Consider the following 21,268-nt stretch of genomic DNA (forward strand, 5'->3'; position numbering starts at 1 on the left):
ATAAATATTTAAATTATTAAAATAAGAACTGTACAAATATTTTTTTCATTAAATATAAGCAGTCAAATCATTGTATATTTAATAATATAGATTATAAATAATTTACAATTAAGGTAATAGTTTATTAGTAATACATTTAACGTCCGCCTTTCTAAATCAATCGGGCAAATATCAATTTAAGGTTTTTTTTTTTTACGAATATATTGAATAAAACGGGCCAGTATATAATTAAACTTATCGTGCATTAGGCATTTTTCATATTCGTGAGGTTTTTAGCGCTTATGTGTCCGTCAAATCTTTAAAACATAAAACAAACAAGGTGAGATCATCGCAGCAAACGATTAAATGCAAAACGATTCATGCGTTTCGTCACGAGTTCTTCTTCCAGTAATAATCTATTGCGCTGGAGCTCTGCCGATGGTTGGACACGGACTCTGCCCATAACAGCTCCACCCAAGTTTGGTTGCCCGGCAGCGAATTTCAGAATCATACTACGGCGAAGGATCAACTCATGAATGTTAATTATGTACTGGGGACGTTTGCCCAATTGGCTTGGGTAGTTTTTAGTCGGTAAGGCATGACTCATGAATATTAACTTGTCAAAAGTCTCAAGGAATACTACTACGTAACGTCAACATGACCTAATTAATAATTAATGAGCAGAGCCTGCGCAATAGTAGGATTCGTGATATCGCTCCCCGGCTGCGTCGTGGATGCTCAGTTGGACGCGGGGAAAGGGAGTCGGTCACTTCGCGGGACTGGAGGCAGAGACCTTCGGATTTATTTGACTAATTTCTACATAGTTACTCTCACTAAAGGCGTGACAACATCCACATGAAGCGAAGGCGCGTGAAGAGACTGACGCCTAACATCACATCTTGCGAAGCGTTTGTTTTGCGGAGAGCACTACAGGAATCAAAATGTCAGATGCTGAGCGCGGTGTTGTAGCTTACGGACGCCGATAGACCATTGCTATTGTTTTCATGCGTATGGGTTTTGTGTTAATGGGCGACGTGACTTTAGGTCTATGCGTCTTATTTAATATTTTAGGAAGAGCTAATAAGTTGCGTGTGGACTTGGATGGATAGCAGGTGCATGGAAGCATCGCATCGCGTGCAGTGTTCACCTATAAACCATGAGAGCATTGTGATTCTTCAATCTCGGTTATTCTTATCGAACATTAGTTTTTCATGCCCGGGGAAATAATGTCTGGTATTAAAACAGCATTTAATATTATGCAAAGGTATTTTACCGTATTGCGATGCATTAAGGTACGAGTCGCGTGGAGTTCAAATTTACTGTTGCAAACTCAATCATCGCAGCTACTGGAAATACAGATTTAATTAGATATTATATTTTTATTTCTGTAGCCCAAGAAATGTCTTAGGATAATAGAAGCATGTCAGTTTGTAACATGTTTGTGGTATGTTTCACACTAAATACGACGTTTGTTCCTGGGCATGACTTATTTACAAGGTTATATTAGCGGTTTTATTGTTGTCATGGCTATTTAAGCGATTCCAACACGTTAAATGCAGCTTTGCTTTTTATTATGACCCACGTCAAAAGACTTCTGCCGTTGTTCACAATCTTTTGAGGTCTGTTGTTTATGAAATGCAAAAGTGCAGTGTTAAAAGTGAAAGATTTAAATCCAAAGGATGATCCTCTGTGAAGTGGCCGGACTGCTATCAGAGCGGCTTTCACGAGATTAACAGCCGACTGCTATTTTCATTGCATTTACTCCAACGCTAAAATCACGTTTACCGGACAACTATCCATCTTTGCCTATTTTTAAACAGCGAAACCTGTTTGAGACCAAAATGGGACATGAATAAAATTTTCACGAAGCACCTCATACCTGTGACTCAGTTAGCCTACATGTCTTGTAAACGGGCGCGTGCAGTACATTTAAGCATTTTGTACATTAAGCCCGCCAAATTGAGGTGCAGCTGACACTCTCATTCTGATGCTCGGAGAAAATAACATTGTGACACCAGTCTCATTTTAGAGCCTGATAAATCTCTGCTTCTGTTGCTGCAAGGAGAAAAATGACATCGTGACACGAGGAAGCTGTTTTGAAAAAGCGCCAAACTCAGGAGCAGCTATTACGGATTCTGCTGCTGCTTGTGACATCAGTCGTTTTTAAGCGCGTCAAAACGGAGGAACGGCTGACGCTTTCATTGATATTACGGGAGAAATATGACTTTGTAACAAGAGGCAAACAGATAAGCAGTCGACATTTTCGTCTGGACGTTGTGACAATAGGAGGCTGTTTAGAAAGTGCGCTAAACTGAGGAGCAGCTGTTACTGATTCGGCTTCTGCTTGTGGAAATATGACATTGTGACAGGAGTCTTAAAGTCTGGCAAACAGAGGAGCAGCTGACAATTCAATTCTGACTCTTGCAGAAATATGACTTTGTAACGTCGCCAAACGGACAAACAGCTGACACTTTCATTCTGCTGCTGCAAATATGACATTGTGACATCAGGAGTTGTATTAAGCATGCCAAACTGAGGAGCAGCTGACACTGATTCTGCTGCTGCTGATGATGCTGCAGCTGCAAAAATGCTACGATTCCCTGTAAAGAAAATCCGAAAGCAGTTCAAACTTCTGCTGCTGCTGGTGCTGCTTACTTTTGCCGTGTGGTTTACATACCTGCATATCAACCAGGGCAAATCCATGAAACTCCACTTTAACTATGGGAAAGGTAAGAATTAAAGGATTTTTGCATTAAATGATGTAGAGAAGGATCTGAAATGTATTAATTTACAATGAAGTGGGGTTGTTGCTGACACGTAATCTTGCTGTGTAAGGGATTGTGTCTATTAAAAAATTATTCTGAATATTACTGTAATGTTGGCATTGAGTAGACACAAGGAAAAAAGAAGCTTCAGAATTGAAATGTGAGCACTCTGTAAATTGCTGAATTATCAATTTTATTGTCAACTTTAACATGAATTAATTAAGAACGAGCACTGATACTGGGTGTACAGCATATTTAATAGTTTGCTTAATTATGTTTATTTTTTTTCAACCACTGACATTAAGAGTAAAACACATGCATTTAACTATTAATCTTTAGAATGACTCAAATGCATTTGCACATAATGCTACAATTATCTTTTGTCATTCCATACAGTAAGCAAATATAAATTAAGAATTGGCACAAACAAGTGCATTTGTCTTTTGAATAAAATAAAGTTTGCATTATGATTTATTACAGTGGTTGCTTAAATTTGGCTCTATGGTGGTTTTGCTTATTGTATATTTTATTCCAGGCAAATAGATATGTTCAGATGAACTGTTTTCGAGTCTTCAGAGAAACTAGGTTCTCAGCTGTACAACTAAGTGTGAATTACCAGAATGTGTTACCAGAATGTCATGTGCTTGTGAGAATCTCTTTGACCTCTTCAAAGCAAATACACAGACACACACATTCACAAAAATCTCTAATTTTATCATGATATTGATGTTGACACAACTTAGCTTTCGTTTATTATTATATTATATATTATATATTATACTTATATATAAGCTGTGATGGGCAATAAACAGTTGAAAAGTAAGAATCAGATCATCATAAATGGAACACATTTTCCTACAGGCAGCATATATTTTTTTTATTTTTAAGTGGAGTGTGTAATTTCTTTTCCACTAGTGGCACCAGACATTATTGCTAAAATATATATATATTTTTTTTAAGAAAATGTGAATGGTACTTCTGCGCAAGTGTGTTGAATACTACTGCATCACTATGTGGTCGCTACAGTGTTCTGGGTCATTGCTAGAACATTTGTAGGTGGTTACTAAGGTGTTCTGTGTGGATTCGTGGTAAAAAAAAAAATTTAAGTTAAGGGCAAAGTTTTTGCTTGGTTAGGTTTGGGTTAAGGGGTTAAATGTGGGACAAGACGTAATAGTATTGTTTGTTGGTTTGTTATTTTTCTCTATGGGAGTAAAAAGCATCTTGACATAGCCTACATCAGTCAGTTGTATTGCATAAAGTTATGGAAATGGAAAAATGGAATGAGTAACCATATTTTTTTGCATATGTTTCCTTTCTTAAAATAAATAGATTAATAGAAGGCTAGCTGAAATTTCATGCTTGTATTGTATCAATTACAAATTCTGTTTGTTGATTGGCTGGTCTCAATGGGAATAAAAATTGTAATTTTTTGCACATGTCAAGTTGTACAATATATTACAATTTCACGTTCTCGTACCAATTATTGCCCGTTGTCATAAGACTATGTTGGACAAACAGGTAATCCTGCCCCAAACTCATGCAATTGTTGAGCCAGGGGATGACTTGTCAAGTTGATCAAATAAACAGTGCAATATTGAACTCCGATTATTGAAAGTCAGCATACAAATGGCTGACTTATATTTGTGAGATAGAAAGAAAAAAGTATTTTAACTTTGCATGCAGCATGCAGTCTGGTTGAACATGCTTTCTGGCGTTACTGTAGTGGTAACAAAGCTTTTTATTTAAAGGGGTTGTAGAGCTATCTTCAAATCAAAATTAAATCTGTGCCATTAAAATGGATGTGTTGTTATTCAGTTGCTATATATATATATATATATATATATATATATATATATATATATATATATATATATATATAGATGTCACTTGCTCAGCCATATTCTGTTCAAACTGTTGCTCCATCATGACTAAAAATAAAGTAGTTGACTTAAAAGAGAAAACTCACCATAGTATTGAATAGTTCACACTGTAGACTGATAGAGCCCCTTGCTTAGGGGCTAGAAGATTCCGATTTTAAATACTTGCATAGAGTATGTTTTGGCCTAAATGTTTATATCAAAATCACTGGTTTTGGAGTTGAATCTTAGTGTTAGATCTTGGTAATGTAAAGTTGTCTAAAAGTAATCAATAAAAACCCAGCAGCAATGTATTACATGGTTAGTTGGTATATGGTATTACAAGGTATTTTATGTTAGCTGGAAGCTAACTAGAATATATCTGTACAGTATCCTTCATTGTTAGGTCAGTGTATTAAGTGTAGCTCATCTGACAATGCCTTTTATGTCTGCAGTCTAGAAAACGATCTTTCTCATTAACAACTTCAAAATTATCTGTGTGGTTTAGCTTTTGTCCTTAACTGCCCCAACCTGACCCCAATCATATTCCCAGAAACGTCAGCCTCTGTTTGGCTCTATCTTTTGAGTGGGCCACCAAATCACTCCTCTCGCACAAGAGAAAGGCTCTCAGCCCTCTTCCACCACAGGAATCACTCAACTGCAAAAAGGCTCTGCAGATCTTGTACTCGCTTGAAGATGTCCATTGAGAATGATGCCTCGCTACACCAAGTCGTCTACTACAGCAAAATCCAATAGCCAGTAGGGCTCACCATGTGGCGTTACTGACATTTTAATCAGAGATGTTGGCTGTGAAAATGCATGTTTGCCCTTATGGGATGGCTTATTTTTGCCTTGCTTACAATGGTCACCTTATTCCCAATTACTGGCTCCATAGGGGTAGGTCAAGATGTAGCCCTACATCCAGCTGTGATTGGTTGCAGCAACAAGGGTCTTTTTAAACAGTCAAGTGTGAAGGAATGTGTCAAGGTAGCAAGTGGGTCAATCATGCTATGCAGTACCTTTTGAACTTGTTACCTTTTAAAAATGAATGTGCTTGCATTGTAATATTAGCATAGTGTTTCTATAAAAGGGTATTTTGGTCTTTAAGAAACATATTAAGGTCAAGCTCAGGCATTTTAACTTTTTCCATTATAACTTGTTTATTTACACAATGACAAGAAAAGGAACAGGATGAAACCTAACAGCATGGAAATTAAGAGCTAATGTTTGCCATTGCTCAGTGAGGAATTGAGAGTTAGCTTACACAAGGGTGTCAATTTAAGTTATTTTATTATACTTTTTAAACATATTTTCAAACTTAAGATTTTGTCATGCTGATTGTTTTCTTTTTTTCTAACAGGATAGAATATTTTAGAGTGAGTCAAACAAACTAATAGTACAAAAAAAATCACAGAATTTAACAAATTGCTGTGCGTCTGTGCTGTTGTTTTTCTGCCAAAAGTGATGTCAATTCCTGGAGGATGATGTCAGTAAGGACCTGGCTTTTGTTAGATAATACCGAAGATTAAGACAATAGAAAGTAATATTGATTTCAGATTCATTTAACCCTTAAAATTATGTTTATTGGCAGAATGGTGATTTAATTATGTTTACATTAAAGTCTATTAATTTACATATGAATTAAAATAGTTTAATTTTGAGTTGAGCAGAACAAGTTAATTTAGGTGTTTCCATGGGCTCTATTTTCGCTACTGCGCTAGGCACAACACAACGCACATCCACCGTGCTCAAGGTCATATCCAATTTTCGTGAGAGTGCTAATTCTAAGTGCAATTTTTGTGCCAGCGCAAGTGGCCGTGGTTGGGAGTGTTTGCGTTATTGTGGGTGTATGTGCGCGAACTGTGGGTGTAATGGATGTTAAAGAAGTGGCGCAAAGCGAAACTGTTTATTTTCCTGATGTTTGAGAAGCACGTCTATTTTCAGTGCAAAGTTTAAATTCACTTCCTGCATTTGCAGTTTGGAGATTCCACCAACAGGTTGAAATAAAGTTCATGTCCAAACTCTGAAAATATTGTGAAACATTAAGTAATGTCCCTTACAATCACTGTTGTTGCCGTTAACTCTAGGTCATGGTTTATTTTTCAATTATTATAATTATTATAAGTTTAAAATTAAAATTGTATTTATGATCTAATTTGTAGTAATATATATTTTTATCTGTTGTCTTGTGAGATATTTTTAAGTCAGTGCAAAAGGTGCCTGTGAAAGAAGTTGATGCAGGTAAAATGTTTTGATTTTATTGGAGGTGTTTTTATATGTTGTTTTGATCTTTTCATAATTTTGATTATATTTTTTAGTTTGAAGTGTAATTTACATTTAGAAATATTTATTTATTTACTTATTTATTTTGTGTGAATTACATTTTTAAAGCAAAAGCAACTGGTAGAAGTGAAGTGAGTGCAAAAATCCACATCCTAACCTGAAAGTCTGATAGTATCACTATTGATACTAGACATGATTTTTGTGTCATTTGGTCAATATGACTAATTTAACTTACATTCTCTATATTTTAACGGCGCCTGCATCCAAATCCTGACGAGAACCACATTTTCCACATTTAAAAGGTCATAGAAATATGCCTGACATTCAACAAGGACATAGTTGGTGTACAAAAAAAGTATATATTTCTATTCTTCTAATTCATTGTATGCAGTCCATTTACACTACCAACTTATGTGCTGTCTTTGTTTATATCGTTGGTGCTAGAGGGAATGGACTATATTGTAGGACGCACATGGTGCAATAACCAGAGAAGAATTACATTGCACTTGACCCAGCCCATTAGCGCAGTCATTGCGTGCACAATTTCGACAAACCCACTCGCGCCTAGACTTAGCACATGCTTACACGAAAATATCATAACTTCATGGCCATGCCCACTGACATTGTGCAAGTGAATTATTGCATAGCGGTGCAATTAGCGATAGCACTCAAAATAGCATTTAAAATAGGGCCACACATTTTTAAGTTACCTGACAAAACATTTCAATTAGAGAAATAATAATATAAAATAAAAACAACTAGAATATTTCCTAATAAATTTACAGTTTTTCATTTTAGAAGTTAGCGCATAGCCAGGGACATGAAATTAAATGATTAAAATTCTCACATATATTCGCTTAATTGTGATAAAAGAAAACGTATTAATATTAACACGGTTAACACATTTAACTAATCTGACATTATAACATGTATGTACCTACAAATACAAATGTGATCACCCTGAATGGAATTATGGAATGTATTAGGTAAATTTAGTTGGAATGGCCTAAGTACAGTGTTTGTAATGGGAAGCCTTTTTGTACTGTCTTAGATGCTGTTGCTATTTTTAGGAATCCCAAGGATCTGATCCCAGTTTAGCGACAGTGGGAAAGTCTTAACAGAGCCCCTGTAAATGCTGAATCAAAGAGGGTGAGGAAAACACTCAAGTGAACTAAGAAGGAGTCGGATTAGAGTGGCAGGTTGGTTACAGGCACAGAAAGGGCTTATGGGAAAGGTCATATGATACAAGTGTGTGTGTGTACAGCCATTTCCCACCATGCTTTACTAAAGCATGATGGCTCAAACTGTAAAGAACATAAAATCAAGGGAGGTAATTATGAGGTATAACTGAAGGATCACTTACTATTTACTGAAAAGGGAGCCTTAGGTATTTATTTATTTTGCGAAGACAAAGGAAAGAAAAGAGAGATTACAGTGCTTTACCAAGTAACATAAGGGATGCCAGTGATGCTTTAAACTAATCATACAAATCCTCTTATTAAGATCGAAGCAAAGCAACCTATATATAACAAAAAAGGGTCCCAAATTTTGTGAAATATTGCATCCTTATCATAAACCCTACATGTCAAATAATCTAGAGACACATATTCAAGAATAATATTATTTCACATTTTAACAGTTGGAGCTTTGTCCGAAATCCACTGCAAAAGTATAAATTTTCTGTCACAAAAAGTCAGAATATTAAAGAGCTTTGTCTTGTGTGCAGTAAGACCCACACAGTAAGATATTCCTAGTAAATAATATGCAGGGTCCGGAACCAAGGAGACCTCCAATATCTTGTTCATATCTTCAGTAACTTTACACCAGAACCTTTGAATCTTATGACAAAGCCAAAAGCAGTGGGTAAGATTCCCTATTTCTGTCTTGCATTTCAAACACAGAGGAGAGAGATCTGCCCTAAATCTACTGGGTTGGGCAGGAGATATGTGCGCTCTATGAAGCTGGATTGGTCTCATTCTATTACAAACACTCAGAGACTTTGCATTCCTCCATGTCCCATTCATCATCAGAAATTGTAATATCAAGTTCTTTCTCCCAGATTGTTTTAAAACAAGCAAAATACATCTCTACCATCCAGATCATATTTTTGAGAAATCTGACCAAAGGACATAAGAGTAGTGCCCTCAAAAAGGCCCTTCATATTAGTGAGACCTTTTGAAGCCCAATATTGAAATCATATATCAGTCATGCCTGGAGGAAAGTCTGGGTTCTTGCATTTTGAGCTAAAGACTGCTGTTATGGACAACATACCCTCAATTCGTCGTATTGATTGCCATTCCCTGACTGTGTTCAGAGTAATGGGATTTGTACACTGTTTGAACCTTCTTAATTTTTTTTTAGTGGGATCTGTAATTGGGTGGATTCTATTTCAAACCAAAGTGAGTCTGGGTCCTCAGCTATCCATGTGTTTATATATTGCAGGTGGATGCTAAGCTGATATGTTTTGATGTCTGGGAGACCCAACCCTCCCATGTCTCCCGGGAGAAGTAATAAATTAATTAGAATATGGGATGTTTTCTTTGCCCATATGAATGAACTAAACCATCTATCCACCTCTTTCACCATTTTATGTGAGAAGAGTACTGGAATCATCTGAATTGGATACAGTAATCTAGGTAACACATTAATTTTTAAAAGGGCAATATGCTCTATCCAAGAAATAGGAAGCTTATTCCATCTTTCCAAATCAAGTTTGATATGGCTGAGGAGTAAAATTTAAATCAAACATCTGATTGAACTTAGGCGATATATGTATCCCCAGGTATACAAAACCTGACGGAGACCACTTAAATGGAAAGGGCATTAAGGATGTATGAGCGCCTTCCAAACTACCCAATGGGATGCCCTCAGATTTACCTAAATTAATTTTATAACCAGAAAAAATGCCAAATTCCATAGCAACATCAATAAGAGTTTTTGTTGAAACCTCTGGCCTGGTTAAAAAAATAATAATGTACTCAGCATAAAGAGCTGCCTATTGGCTACATTAAAACCATGTATTTCTGGATTAGTCCTCATTGCTTCAGCCAGAGGCTCAATTATTAACGCGAATAAAAGGGGGAGAGTGGACAACCCTGACGTGTTCCCCTATTAATTCGAAAACTATCTGAGTGCAGACCATTTGCTATAACAGCTGCTAAAGGGTTTGTGTATAATAATTTGACCCAATTAATGAAATTGTCGCCCATCCCAAATTTTGACAATGTATAAAATAGGTAAGGCCATTCGACACGATCGAACACTTTTTCTGCATCCATAGAAATCACAAGACAGTCCACTTTAAGCTGCTGTGAGAGCTGAATAGCATTTAACAGTCTAAGCATATTATTAGTGGAATTACGACCTCTAATAAAGCCTGTTTGATCATTATTAATAAGATGGGGTAATAAGCCTTCTAACCTAGTTAAGTCAGTGTTTAAGAGCGATATTGGCCTGTAGGAGGTGCACTCTTCAGGTGATTTCTCTTTTTTAAATAATAAAGCAATATTTGCTTCCCGGAGAGAGGGTGGGAGGGTCCCTTTTTCCAGGGAATAATTAAACATTTCTAGGAGTGGATCAGCTAAGATTTCCCTAAATTCTTTATAAAATGTGTTACCCAAACCATCCTATCCTGGGGTTTTGCCCATCTGCAGTCCCTTAATGACTGACAATACTTCCTCTTTCGAGATAGGATTATTAAATGCTGTTTGTTTTTCAGCACTTAAAGAAGGAAGATTTATTTTAGCCAAGAAAATATCCATAAGATTTGTTGGTCCTCCCGAAGTCTCAGATTTATATAAATTTCAAAAAACTTTACAAAGCTATTAATAATAATTGAAGTATTAGAGAAGGGATGCCATAACTGGTCTTTTATTGACAAAATTGTTTTGAGAGTCTACCCTTTTCTTAAGAAAATGTTCTAGATATTTCCCTGTCTTGTCACCATGTTCATAAAGCCTTTGTTTAGTGAATATAATCCTCTTCTCAGCCTGTCCCACAAACAAAGAATTTAAAGATGAACGTGAAGCAATAATTTCTTTCAGTCTATCTGAATTTGTGTTCTGAGTGTATTCAGCTTCTGTTCTTTTAATTTTAGCCTGTTTCCTTTTTTTTATTAAATGTATAAGAGTTTATCAAGCCCCTTGAAAAGGCTTTTATCGATTCCCACAAAAGAGATTTATCACTTGTAGAAGGGCCATTAATAGTAAGAAATACCTGAAATTCTGAGACAAAATAAGATGTAAAAGCACTATCCTTAAAAATAAAAGGATTAAGTCGCCAATGTTTAGCTTGAACTGAATGATCACAGGGGTTCTAATGCAAAAAAACAGGCGCATGGTCTGAAATGATGATATTACTAATTGAGCTGCCCTCTATAGAATGCAGTATTTGTTTAGGGGCAAAAAATTGTCTATTCTAGTATGGCAAGAATGCTTGTAACAAAGTTCAGGATGGGCAAGGAGGAGGCGAGAACTGGCTTGTCAATATAAATGATAATTTAATTAAACTCCAACCAAAAGCACAAACATAAACACACATGACGGACATGCCCGTAATTCTCTCTCTCTCTCGAACCATCGTCACCGGCCGCCTTTATCCCTCGTGCGTCTCATCAGGCTCATCAGGCCGATTGGGAACCGGGCGCGCGATATTCCGACCCGGCCCCGCCCCCCTCCGCTCTACACTCCTCCCGGCGTTATCTCAGGCCGGGGTGCCACCGGTATGACGTGCATCCCCCCTTATCCCTGGGGCGGGGTGTATCTTGCGTCCCGTGTGGTCATCCCCTGGGAGAGGACAGGAGGGGAAGACAACAACAACAAAGAAAACAAAATAGGCGAGGGAAAAGGTCAACACGGTGCGAAATAGAGAGAGAGGAGAGAGAGAGAAAAAGCTCACTCACCGGTTCTCTGATGTACCGTCGCGTGGTCCTCGAACACTCCCTCCGCTTTTCTGGCAGCAAATGGGGACACTCCTCTGCTCCTGACAGCGGCCCTACCACTCTGGGCAGTCGGGGAGTTTCTTCCCTCCTCCCCTCACGGATGGCGGTCTCCCTTGACCCCTCCGCGTCTCTGGGGATGGCAGGGCATCCCTCCTCCTTCCCGGGCTTTCGGCACCAATGTAAAGGTATCAATGGAAAGGATGGGCAAGGAGGAGGCTAGAACTGGCTTGTCAATATAAATGATAAGTTAATTAAACTCCAACCAAAAGCACAAACATAAACACACTTGACGGACATGCCTGTAATTCTCTCTCTCTCGAACCATCGTCACCGGCCGCCTTTATCCCTCACGCGCGATATTCCGACCCGGCCCCGCCCCCCTCCGCTCCACAATGCTGTTTAGAGAAAAAGAATCCCAAATCTTCACATAATGAATTAATACATTTAGCTTGAAAAGGGGGGGCTGAAGTGCCAGTGGGCAACTTGTCTATAACAGGATTCAAATGACAATGAATATCTCCACCTACTAACGAGCAGTCCACTTTACATTCTATCAGCTTAGCAAATTCATTGGTTAGAACATCACATGAATGACCAGGGGGGGAAGTACATATTCATAATAGCTATTTCTTCCCCAAACATTACCCCTTCACAATCACAAATCGACCACCTCTGTCTCGAATACAGTTTGTCAACTGAAACGACAGTGACTTCTTAAACCAGATGGCCACTCCTCGACTCCTTGATTAAAAAGATGAGAAGAAGACGTTACCAAAACCCAGCTGTTGTAGCTTAAGGTGTTCCTTATCATCGAGATGGGTCTCTTGAAACAAAGCTATATCTACTTTCTCTTTTTTAAGATTGTGAGAATTGATTTCCTCTTCACAGGTGTATGAATCCCATTGACATTCCAGGAGCATATCTTAAGAGTACCTACTGACATCTTTGACTATAACAGAAATAAATAAAAAGCACCTCAAAATATCCCTTATAAAACAACACATCCCAATTACGTCTAAAGTAAATTAAAAAGAGTTATAATAGAAACACAAAACATAGAACACAGTAAATCGTGTACCGCACTAGAATCCAGCATTACACGAGTTGGTCCAAAAACACAACCCAGTGTGTACGGGGATCCTGACTGACAAAAGATCCAGTCCAAGTGACGCAAATGCCCAGGCCTCGACTCGAATCCATCATGTCCAAAAAAGAAGGAGCATAATGTATACCAGCTCAAAGGAAAGGGAAAAAAAACACGAACATATCGTGTACTGACTTATGAGGCCAATGTTGTGCATAGTCACAAAATATGTTCAAAAGCTCTCTAGGCAGTAGAAACGGCCGTGCCGCAGTGCATTTTTTCAGGTAGACTTGGATATTTCACTCAATGACAGCAAATAGCTGTCCACCACCAATGGGTCAGCAAAGACCTTAACACCTCCCTGATATAGCACTTTGAGAAGGGCTGGGTAAATCTGAGCATATGTCGTACCTATGGCCCTCAATTGTTTCTTGATGATCGTCAAACCTCTTGCGTTTATGTATGGCGACTGCAGAAAAATCTTGAAAGATTTTCACCTTAGAATTTTCGACCATTAGTGCTTGATCGCCCGAATCCCTTGCCGCAGCCATCTTCTCAGGAAGCCCGATAATGCGTACATTTTTCCTTCTCCCTCTGTTTTTCAAGTCATCCAAATGCTCTGCCAGCGCACAGGTGCATTTCTCCAGCGTCTTCAAGTTGCCCTCGGCTGAGGAAATAGCATCCTCTACGGCTGATATGCGATGCTCTGCTTCGGCAATCCGCTTCTCATGGCTATCAAATCTTTCGCTAAGCTGTTGCAACATTTGAGAGAGTGGACTTTGATTTTCATCGATTACTTTCAAAATATTGTCCGTAATTTCGGTGATCGCTAAACGGAGAGCGGAATCAGACGGATTGTTAGCATCTGTGTTATTCCGGTTGTTAGCATCCGTCACTGACCTCATCCGGCCGAGTAGCCTGAGATTCAGGTTTGCTTGAGTTTTTGGTGTTCCTTTGAGGCATACTGTTCGGCTTTCTCAGAAAATATGTGTCTATACTCGTAGCCAATTAAACCTCCAGCCGTACATAAACTGAAATGAATACGCTGATCCGTAGTGCCTGCTAAACACGACTGCCCTCTAAGCCTCTATCTTGGACCCCTCCAGTAGATTATGTTAATGATTCATCCACAGTTTTTCTGTCAAATCACTGTGGTGCCATGTTGATTCTGATGGTCGCTGGACTGTTTACTGGTTCTGGTCTCCATAAGAAACAATGTATTCGATTCAGATGGAGCACACCCATTTTAAATGTTAGTTTGAGTAAAAATTAATTCAGGCTCAACTTGTGCAGTTGTTTGCTGTCATAACCAGTGACTAAAAACTAAATGTTTTTAATTTCGGTTCGTTCTGAGCAAATACAAATAAATGTTTTCATTTCAGTTCAGAAGATCCGCAGCCCCCTTTCCAAAAGGTGATCGGTTAGAACAAAATAAAAGAACAGTTAATAGTGCTATTTGTAAAATAACAGACTCTGGGGGGGCCTGGGTAGCTCAGCGAGTATTGACGCTAATTACCACCCTTGGAGTCATGAGTTTGAATCCAGGGTGTGCTGAATCCAGGGTGTACTCCAGCCAGGTCTCCTAAGCAACCAAATTGGCCTGGTTGCTAGGGAGGGTAGAGTCACATGGAGTAACCTCCTCGTGGTTGCGATTAGTGGTTCTCGCTCTCAATGGGTATTTGGTAAATTGTGTGTGGATAGCGGAGAATAGCATGAGCCTCCACATGCTGTGAGTCTCCGCAGTGTCATGCACAGCAAGTCATGTGATAAGATGCGCGGATTGAGACTTGTCCTCCACCTCCCGGATTGAGGTAACAACGCCACCACAAGGACCTAGTAAGTAGTGGGAATTGGGCATTCCATAAAATAGCAGACTCTGCACTAAGGCTTGGATGAAATATCAGTTGCAGTGTTGCCAGATCTCATAAGTCAAACAAGCTACATGGTCTGGAAAAACAAACCCAAAATAAGCCACTTGCCTCACCAAAATAAGCCTTTATTTTCATGAAAAAATTATCGGAACAAAATTAACCGGTTACCGGCATTTAAAAGTAAAGTTTTCACTCGGGAACAATTGAAAATCACTTTTCAATTTTGTTCCGGTTTTCGGTTATGTTCTGATAAAACTTTTGTTCTTTTTCGTTCCTTGAACTGTTTTTAGTCCCTGGTCATAACAATTTGAAGTAATTGATGAAATCAACGTAACTAACCTCGGCATATTGCTTAATGTCAGCTACCCACTCCTTAAACTTTGACAGGTGAGGTACAGTCAAAAATCGTGACTCTGTAAAGTATTTTTGTCATGTTTTTTTTTGTGGTAATTTTTACACATTTAATATGCTTATCATATCATCATACTATCCGCTAAAAGCATTTGCCAATGTGAGTGAAAACACTGGAGACTGGAAAACAAAAACAGGCTTCCACTATGAACTTAATATGATTTCAACCATTGAAAGTTTTGTGTTTAATATTTTTTCCAATATATTTTGACATACTGTATATGATTTGTACATAAAGTGTGGTTCTTAAATTTTCGTGTGCTTGAAAATTTACAATATTAATGTATAAACATTAACCTTTTTATGTAAGATTCATAGTTTGAGTTTGTTGTATTTTTGACAAATTAGATAAATATGCATCCAATGGCATCACATTTTGACTAAAATTATACACATAACATTTAGGCCTACATATAAATTCTATAAATCAGTATATCTTTAGAGACACAAATGCAACTATAAAGAGAGTTTATACAGTTAATAGTAGGTTTTACATTCATTTTTTTAAAGTATTATAACAATTATAATCATTTAATTTTGTAATCAATACATTGAATTTTCATAAAATCTTTAGACCCCTGCTGTTAAACAAGATGCTGAACAATTCTATAACCTATAATTTGGTGATTAGTCATCCTAACATGGTACTAAGGACACATATTGTAATGATGGGAAGTTAGGAGAAGGTAGACGGGTGTGGATCCAAATGCGGGTTTATTAACAAACTGAATAAAATAAACAAACACATGAACAAAAGAACAGTCCACGATGGGAAAATACAACTAAAGCACGGACGAACATAAAGACGCTACACGGGTTGGGAAAACATCCACGAAGGGCAGAACGAACACGAATAAACATCCAGGGAATAAGAAGACCAAGAGTGAACATCAGGGAACGGGAACAGCGAACGTGAAACGACATAAACATTCAACAATCGACAGTCACTAAACAAAGAACCAGGGTTTAAATACACGGACGTGGGAAAACGGGAGCCATTGAACAAACAGAACTCAAACAAGATGACAAGGTGATAAACAGAAACCAATGGGAAACTAACGAGGGCAGGTGAAAACAATGAACAGCGAACACAAGGGCTAACAAGACGACTATGGAGCTATAAGGGTGACAAAAGTGAAAACTAAGGAACTACAAAAGTGACAAAAATGACAAACAAAGGGCAACAGTGAGACACGACAAGGTATACATAACACATATACAGTAGAAAGAATTGTGGCTTGGTTCATTTCCAAAATGTCTTTCATTTTCGATAAGTGGTATGTGCTCAGATTACATAAAAAGTAGTTATAAGGCTCGCTTAGCTTTATCAGACACACACTCTCGCTCTCGCTCAAATAGCGTATTAGATTTCAGTGTGCTGGCAGCGAGATGCCTTGCATTGAAGTTCGTGTTGTTTTACTGTAAGTGATCCATCAGGCAAAGCTGGATTACAATCGATCATCAAAGGCTTGGAGCTGCTTGAGTGGGCTTCTATTGTGGTCGGTGTGTAGGGGTCACCTTAACGGTTTGCTCCTTTTGGCTGAAGATGACAAGTGTAGAAAATAATGTGACCAGTTAGTCACAATCAATGGTGAGCTGTTTTCTACCTTGCCATAGAAGTTTCAAGCTAATTGTTCTGGTAACGAGCCAAATATGAACAGATTTCTGAGTATGCCTGTATGAAAATGTTACTTATCATTGTCAAAAAGTAGAGTAAAATATATCAACAAATAAGCCATGTGCTGTGTGGACAAATTCCTGAAAAGTTAGGGCTTGTCCCAAATGACGCACTTCACAGTGATATGCAGATAACTATCAAAATCTGCTAATTCAAGAATACCGACAACGTAAGAAACCCATATTTACGCGATATTTGAAATCATTGCATTATTCTCCGCTTTTGATGTCAGGGTTAAGACGTAAACAGTCATGCACACTTGCACACATTGGATAGGCATGTAAGAACACCGGTAAAGCTTTTTATGTGCAATGCAAAATCAGGGATACGGGTAAAAATCTGCCTTTGTTAATCAGTTTTCGCTTAACCATTTATGGCCAGAACCCACAATAGCCGATTAACATAGTCGCTGGCCAGGTGGAGGGAGAAGAAGCGTGCATTAGCATCGGGGACTCCTTGCTGAGTTAATGGCTTTAAAAACTGAAAAAAGTACATGAGGCTTGCTTCTTCCTCCTCCTCCTTTTTCTTGACAAACTGACAAGACGTCAAATTGATCAGCGGTGCATTTCCCAAAAGCATCATTAGCCAACTATGGTCGTAATTTCCATCATAACCAACAAAGTTCAATGATTTTGTGTTTCCCAAAACCATAGTTCCAACGAACATTCACAAACAGCATCACACAGTTGTGTGTTTGGAACTACAGCTCTTTACCTGTGGTTAGAAGCATAGTTCCTTATCAGTTTTGCTGTGTGTGGACATTATTCTCTCAACACTATGATGTTATAGCCTTTTGGCGGCTATATTGTAAATGATACATGTTTTTTATATTCAATTAATAATTATAGTCAATTAACCTTAGAGGTTTTCAAAGCGATTTACACTGCGAGCTCATTCACCCTCACACACCAATGACGGCAGAGCTGCCATTAAAGGTGCTAGCCTGCCATTGGGAGCAACTTGGGGTTCAGTGTCAGTGTCAGTTTGGCATGTGGAGTCGTGTGGGCTGGGAATCGAACCACCAACCCCTGTGATTAGTAGCCAACCCACTCTATCACTGCTCTATTATCTCTTTTGGATAGTGGCAGAACAGACACAGGTAGGACAGCGTCAGCAACTTTTTGACAGATAAAAACACGGCTTAAATTTCTTTTTGTGTATAAGTGTGTGTGTGCAAGTGTGTGGGCTCGAGAGGGAGAGAGATCCTTGACCATGAGAACTGGTACTTTTCAATGCAGAAATAATGCAAAAGCAACTAATGGCAGAAACAAATAAAGACAATGGAAATTTTTGTAAATGTATCCTTGTAAAAGCAAATCAAACCATGATGAAAATGCAAGGTATTGGCCCCTAACTATTTTAGCCCCTATTTCGGAAAAAATCAAGCAATCTACAGGCCTAAAAACCGCCTAAATCACTCTATTGTTTATGATCACGTAGTACTCCTGTTATTATTTCAGCTAGCTATATATGATAGGGAATCAGAGAGAGAGAGTTGCGGCGAGTCCATATGTTTGTCACCCCTTCGCCATTTTGTATGGTCAAGTGTGTGATTGCTGATCTGAAGAAAGTGACATCTCAGCTGAACAGTCCCCATGTGTGACACCCTTGGCCAAAATCAAGTTGTTTGGAGTCTGCTAGTGTGGCACCTGCTTAAGGAGTCATTTAATGTATTATCGTGACCTAATATTGTGCTGTCTTAGTAAGCAGAATTGCTGTACAATTGCACTTGTAAACATGCTCATTGGTCTTGTGACTTTCACTAGCAACTTGTCTGTGAAGTCCACAAGATCGTAGAGTTGCAATCCAATTTCAGTCGCAATCCAATTATGATACCGCGATGCATCGCAAAATATTAAATTGTGACATGCTATGTATTGTGATACGTATCATATCGTCAGGTGTTTGGCGATCACAGCCCTATTCAAAAGGGTGCCCTTTGTGGCTCAACACACCCTTTATGAGCCTTTTTACGAAGTCCACCTTGGTGCAAACCTCACAAAAAAATCTAAAATGTTACCAAGGTGTGGACTCAGAAGAAGAAGAATGCAAGGCTGCAAGCAAGGCTGAGGGAGCCATTTAGACACTATATTTACTATATTTGATGCAAACAAAAACGTAACAGGATAAAACGCTCAGAGGTGTGGAGGATGTGTAAGTCTAGCACTGTTTAAGAACATCAGAGAGCTTTTCAAAATGGTTTATTGATGTTTGAGCTGGATCTCATGAAAGATATGTGACATTTTTGTCACAATATTGTCACAATATTGTTAGGTTTAGGTTAAAGGTTTAGGGTAGGAAGGTAGGTTTTGTTGATTTAAAACTCAATAGAGCATTAACCTTAAAATCCTTAAGAACATTTAACTTGTTTTTAGCACCGCACAATGGACTGAATTCTTATTTTACCTCCTAACTGCATTAGTAAAGTGTAATGAACCAAAACTTTGCCACAATCACATCATTTTCATGAGATCAGACTAGAAAACAGGGAGTGCCAGGCTTCTTTCAATTTAAACCAAGCATTAGCCTATGTTGCAGTTCCTAAAAAGGTTTACAGGTTAAGTCTCCAAAGCCAGTTTTTACTTACAATTGCCGTTGGCTTGCAAGGGACTTAGTTGTCTGAAATTATATAATATAATTGGCTACCAATGTATCAACTTTTATCAACCAAAATTTTTTAACATTGATTTTTTTTAACCATTTGTTTGGGGTCTGAGGGACCAGCTTTAAGGACTTCATATCCCAACAAAAAGCCACTGGTGAGGAGTGGCGCTTTCTTTCTTTTTTATTCTGCCCATTTGACAGCACGTCCCCTCAGGCTCAGTTCAATAACAAATGTTCTCATATCCGCCAGGGGCATACTGGCACCATCCTGGTTTGAAACTCCCTCCCTAACTCACACTTGGAAGCAGAAGAAGGACAGGGGCACAAGGGGACTTTAGATGTTAGACTTTAGACTGGTTAATGTTTCCTGTAGCGGAGGTGTTGAGCCCCCTATAGATGTATCAGGAGTGGCCCTGAATACGTAAGTCTGTTCAAATCACATTCAGTAGCGGTTAATCTACTGTGTGCAGTGCCTCAGGGAATGCTGTTTTACATTTACTCAACACAAGTCTCCACGGGTGTGCTGTGCTTTGAAAATTGTGCTGGGATTCACATTAGAAGCAAGGGCTGCTTTTGTCCAAATGTTTCACATTGACACATTCTCTTTCGTTTCTTGTGTCTTTGACAGCTTTTTTTTGTGTTATTTAGTCAATTTAATTTAAAGTTAATTTGTTTGTTGCTACAACATCAGGCATTTTTCCACTGCAGGATCTTTTCCTATTTCCTGGAACTATTTCAGGTTCTCTTCAGGTGAAACTAAACCTGATCCAAACCAGGAAACGTTTTAGTACCTGAAAGGAGTCCAAATTCATTCCCACTGTCAGAATAATTTAGCCCTATATAAATATAGATGTTATATACCTTGCTGTTAATACCAGAAAATGTACAGCTGAACAACAACTCAACATGCCTTGCCATTGAATGAGCACAAAAAATACAATATTATTGGTAATTGCACTTATTTTTGTATTATAGGCTAGTAATAATAATAATAATAATAATAATATCACTTTTGTTATTAGTTTCTACATTTGTAATTTTGCTACTCTGTGTCCATTCTTGAGGCTACTAATTTTGCAGGTAAACCTTCTCAGTGATTAAATTAAATATAAAAGTAGATCTCAGCATCATTGACATGTGAGCAAAAGCAAGCCAGAGACGAATATGTATATGTATTTTTTATTTGTGCAACTTAGAAACGTTGAAGTCCCTTCGCGCCTGTATGTTAATCTAACTCTTGCAGTAATCATTTATCTTAGTCATGCAGCCGGTGTTATTCAGTTGTGTGATGAAAGTCAAACCATCGATGAGACCCGCACCATTACCCTTTTAGCATGTAAACTGGTAATGTTTTAGAAAACATGCTTTGCAAAAAAACATTACAAGTTCTATAAATAAAATAAATATATATATATATTATTAAAACAGACCCCTGATGTAGAGAGTGTTAAATTGAATAATAAATTAACTGGGAAGAAGAGATGGTAAAATAAATGCATAAGCTAAGCCTTTATTCCGTTTTTTTTTATGCCTGATAGAAAAGTATCTCCCTTTATTGAGTAGCAATACTTTAGGCAATTGCAGAATAGTCTCAATAGTCACAGAAAATTGAGTACACAACTATTTCTAGTTTTACAAGATACAAAAAATCTATGCAACATAAAAGGTAATGCAACCCAGGATACATTAAATACAGGTTATGTTTAATCTATGGCAGGTCGACTCTTGATTTCGATGTAAAATCTGTCCTGAAGCAAAACCAGTTGAGAAGCACTGAGTTAAAGGTACAGACAGGAGC

General features: G+C 38.0%; 1 protein-coding gene across 1 annotated transcript in view; it reads left to right on the forward strand.

The window, feature by feature from the left end:
* Positions 1–1,731: 1,731 nt before the first annotated feature.
* The window catches only part of LOC127640162 (N-acetyl-beta-glucosaminyl-glycoprotein 4-beta-N-acetylgalactosaminyltransferase 1-like), a 251,321-nt gene continuing 231,784 nt past the window's right edge, over positions 1,732–21,268 (forward strand). The window contains exon 1 of the mRNA XM_052122584.1: positions 1,732–2,708. Within this exon, the coding sequence (XP_051978544.1) occupies positions 2,567–2,708 (142 nt within the window). The 5' untranslated portion in view covers positions 1,732–2,566. The remainder of the gene's footprint in view (positions 2,709–21,268) is intronic.

The sequence above is a fragment of the Xyrauchen texanus genome, chromosome 49 (genome assembly GCF_025860055.1).
Source record: "Xyrauchen texanus isolate HMW12.3.18 chromosome 49, RBS_HiC_50CHRs, whole genome shotgun sequence".
Taxonomy (NCBI): Eukaryota; Metazoa; Chordata; class Actinopteri; order Cypriniformes; family Catostomidae; genus Xyrauchen; species Xyrauchen texanus.